The sequence below is a fragment of the Protobothrops mucrosquamatus genome, unplaced genomic scaffold, assembly GCF_001527695.2.
Source record: "Protobothrops mucrosquamatus isolate PMUCROS unplaced genomic scaffold, P.Mucros_1.0 scaffold6721, whole genome shotgun sequence".
Lineage (NCBI taxonomy): Eukaryota > Metazoa > Chordata > Lepidosauria > Squamata > Viperidae > Protobothrops > Protobothrops mucrosquamatus.
The window spans coordinates 1-4154 of NW_015392538.1; the positions used below are offsets into that span (position 1 = coordinate 1).

A 4154-nucleotide genomic window follows, 5' to 3' on the forward strand; every position below is an offset into this window, starting at 1 on the left:
CTTTTTATGCAGTGGTTTCCCAAGTATATATACTTTTATGTAAATTTTGGAGATGAGACTGAAATAAGTTGCTAGAATCTGTTCACTGCTTTTTGGTGCATTACTACATTTTGCTTCCAGTTAATGTATTTTTTTTATTGTATACCACAATCAACTGAGAGGCCAAAGATTACTTCTGAAGGTTAACATTTTCAATTCAGATTATACTGAATAAGGGGAACACTAACGATCGTTTCTTTTTCATCAGTCACATCAATAATATATTCCAAAGGATACAGCAATGATGCTTTCTGTGGCCCAACTGGACATATTTCACTTTGGTCTATTTCTTGGGATTTCTGTATTGTCTGCGTATCACAGCTATCTTCTTCTATGAGTTCAAAAGTACAGCCATTCTGTATAATTTTAGACAGTTCATCCATTTTGTTGTTTTCAACAGTATGAACATGATCTGGTACAAAATCTGAATTCATATTCATCGTTTCAAGGCGGTCATCACCAATGCTACAAAGAAACAAAATGTCCACAAATACTCAATTTGTTTAAAATGTTATTTAAAACTACTCTTGAAGTTGAAACAATAATAAATCTAAGACAGATTGTTTGCTGTTAAAATAGAAGAACATAGGGAAAAAATTGCTTTTGGCAGGCAAAGTTGATAGGGATAATAGTACACCAGGGATGGTGAAAACCATTATAAGGTTAATTGCTTGAAGATGAATTTTTCCCAATCTGAATCAATTAAAAGAAAAAAAAAGAATACAAAATCTGGATTTTATAAAAGGGAAATTACTTTAGGTTCATACGGTATTAAGTAGACCTAAATAAATAAGCTTGTAAAATGAAAAGTTCTGCAAAGAAAAAGAGATGATTTATAGTTAGCTGTCATTTCTTCAGCTTGTCCACATGGTGATCTAAGACTAGTGCCATCTTTTCAGAGCCTTTTTATAAACAGAAATTAAACTGGAAAAAAGCCCACTATTTCAAAACAAACTCTTGCCAGAGCTGTTAATAAATTTAAATACAAACAGAAGTATGTATATTTACCTCAGAAAAATCTTCAGGCAAGTACAAATAACTGCTTCAGGGATATCAGGAAATTGCTGCAGACAGAGCTGCAACAGATGTATATCTGTTTTCTCCACTGCAATTGCTATCAGTTCTGGACACATGCTGGAAGATAAGATAGTAAAGTTCTCAATATATTTAACATTATTATGATTAGTTGCATAGTCAGCCACATGTTTAGACTGGGTTTGGCATTTGTGTCCTCCCACTGAGTCCCTATTATTACTATTATTTTATCCTGCCCTTGTTTATATATAAACTCAAGGGGACATACATATCTAATACTGCTGCTTCCTATTTCCTCACAACAATAAGTCTGTTTGGTAGGCTGGGTTGAGAGATAGCGACTGGTCCAAAGTTACCCAGCTAAGGAGGAGGCCTAGAACTCAGTCTCTTGGTTTTTAAGCCAGCACCTTAACCACTACACCAAACTACCACTCTAATGTGTTAACAATTGTATTTTTCTGTATATATTTCCATACACCTTTTAAAAAAGTTTCTGGTATGTAAAGTACCCAATTCTCGGGAGCTATTGTTACAAAAAGGTGAAGCAGGCTGTTTGTTAGAAAAGATTAGATATGTATTACCTATAAGAGAGGCCTTGTGTTTGAATCAGTTGTACCAAGCAACTGCGAGGATAGAATGAAGATTCTGCTTTACATCTGTTCACAAGAGCAGATACTATATATCCAACCGATGCTTGAAAGACTGTCCCTGGAGCACTAGACAAAAACGCCAGTAGTTTTTCTTCTACAGTATTTTGAGAAGCACCCTAAAAAAAAAGAGAACATTTTACTTATTGGTCCCAACTTAATTATTTTCTTTGCCAATTAAAATTATTAACTACTGGACTAGTCGCCCAACATGGTTATTGTAAGAGTTTGGTCCATTAATTCTTCACGAGACCAAATCGGTAAAGAGAAACGTTTTTAGATACTTGTGAAATATTTCATCTCTGGCTCTGTTTCTGTAGTTTACAGAGCAACTTTTTTTTTTTAAGAATCACACTAACCAGAAGATTTGTTAATTGCACTTAAAAATGCTAATTAATATAACTATGATAATTTCATCTCTAATTTGCTTTGCTGATACTTAAAGGAGAATTGCAAATTAACTACTCATTCAGCTACATATTTCACTTTGTTAAGAGTCATGCTTAAAGACGCATTTATACATAGAGAAAACCCCACTCAAGATTGCCTCGCCGCCCTTTTCTTTCAATAGGGAGTGTTCATAATTACCTTAATAATGTTAAGAAGCTGTTCCACTGTCAGGGTCCCTTCTTGAGCATTCTTTCTTGACCTCAACTGCAATATTTGACAAAGAAATTAAGATTCTCTGAAACAAGTAGATAACATTCCTCCAAAACTAGGAATCAGAGATTATGTCTTCAGTGAGATCTCACATTCTAACAAGAAACCCTGATTCGTTTATTATGAAGGTACCATCTGGGTAAATGTAAGAAAGACATTATCAGATGAAAAGGATCATGTGTCCCAGGCATTCTTAACACGTATGTCAGCAGTGATTTTACCCACTACAAATGTAACAAATACATTTAAAAGTGTCTTTTCTGTACCACAAAAACCCACACTCCAGAATGGATCCAAAAGAGAAGAAATATACCATCACTGGCTCTTATTAGATTATGCCAAAATTGCTAATAGAACAGGATGTGGCTTGGATGCCTCTATTTCATCAAACCAAAATTAGGCCCTGAGAGGTGCGGGGCAAATCATGCATGAGTCGAGGAAGGGAGGTGCTGGGGTGTGGTGCAAATGCAGGAAGGCCAGGGAAAGAGGGTTCAGGTGCACAAGAAAGCAGAGAGGCCTGGAAAGGATGGTGTGTGTGTGTGTGTGTGTGTGTGTGTGTGTGTGTGTGTGTGAATGAGGGGGGAAGGAGGGTGCTCTGGGTGTAAGAAAGCAAAGGGGGAAAGGAGGGGGTGTTCAAAGACAGGCTGGGTAGGGGGAGATTTACCCAAGTGACTTACAACCTTGCCCATAGGTTTCCCCAATGACTTTGCCAGCGGGAAATTGGCAGGAAATTGGCAAATCGCAATTTCATGATCACAGGACACTGGAACCATTCTTAAATGCGAGTTGTTTGGCAGTTAAGTAATTGTGGAGGCCCTGCAATGGCCAGAACTTTGAGGACCAATCATAAACCCCTATGTTAAGCACTGCCATAACTCTGAACAGTCGCTGAACAAGTGATCATATCTCGAGGACTACCTGTATGGGTTTTAGTGCTGCCTTAGGAATAAAGCTATCTGGGTGACTTAGTCACTTTCTCTTAGCCCTAGGGAGATGGCCATAACAAACCACTTCCAAAAATCATGCTAAGAGAAACAATGTATTTGTCAAGGCACTGCCAAGAGCAGGGGTCTTCAAACATGGCTCTTTTATGACTTGTGGACTTCAACTCCCAGAATTCCTCAGCCAGGCACATCTGGCTGAGGAATTCTGGGAGTTGAAGTCCACAAGTCATAAAAAGGCCAAGTTTGAAGACCCCTGGCCAAGAGTTTAAAATGAGTTAAAATCACAAAAGAACAAAAACATCCCTCCCCTCCCAACTTCCCGGTTAGGATTAGACTAGTGAATGTTGCTTATTGGTTTGTTTGGAGGAGGTGAGTTAAAATCTGAAGAAATTTTCAACATTATGTGGATATTATGTATTATTATACTATAAATATTTATAATCAATCAATTAATCAATCAATCACCAACATCTCCCTATCCCAGGTCCTTGGGAAGGACTTGATAGGTGGATTAAAAATACCAAATCCAGTATGAACATCTGGCTGACTGCGATGAACCAAATAATATTATAAATATTATAGAAATAGAATAACTGTGGCAAAAGAAAGCAACGGTAATAGGCGCCTTGGATGCAATCCCCAAAATAACTGGAGCACCATTTGAACAACATCGGCACTGGCAAATTCACCATCCATCAAATGCAAAAGGCAACTTTATTCGGAACAGCTTACATCCTGCGCCGATATATCTGCAACACTACCAAACATCCACCTCTGCTTATCCCAGGTCCTTGGGGAGGACTCAATGGGCAGACAAAAATGCCAAATC

The 4154-nt window shown here is 37.6% G+C and overlaps 1 protein-coding gene across 1 annotated transcript in view; it reads right to left on the reverse strand.

Moving 5' to 3' along the window:
• Nucleotides 1-227: 227 nt before the first annotated feature.
• LOC107300343 (nucleolar protein 11-like) overlaps nt 228-4154 on the reverse strand; it is a gene marked incomplete at both ends in the record, with an annotated part of 17016 nt that continues 13089 nt past the window's right edge. The window contains 4 exons of the mRNA XM_015829676.1: nt 228-504; nt 1048-1173; nt 1656-1840; nt 2310-2375. Coding sequence (XP_015685162.1) covers nt 228-504; nt 1048-1173; nt 1656-1840; nt 2310-2375 — 654 coding nt within the window. The remainder of the gene's footprint in view (nt 505-1047; nt 1174-1655; nt 1841-2309; nt 2376-4154) is intronic.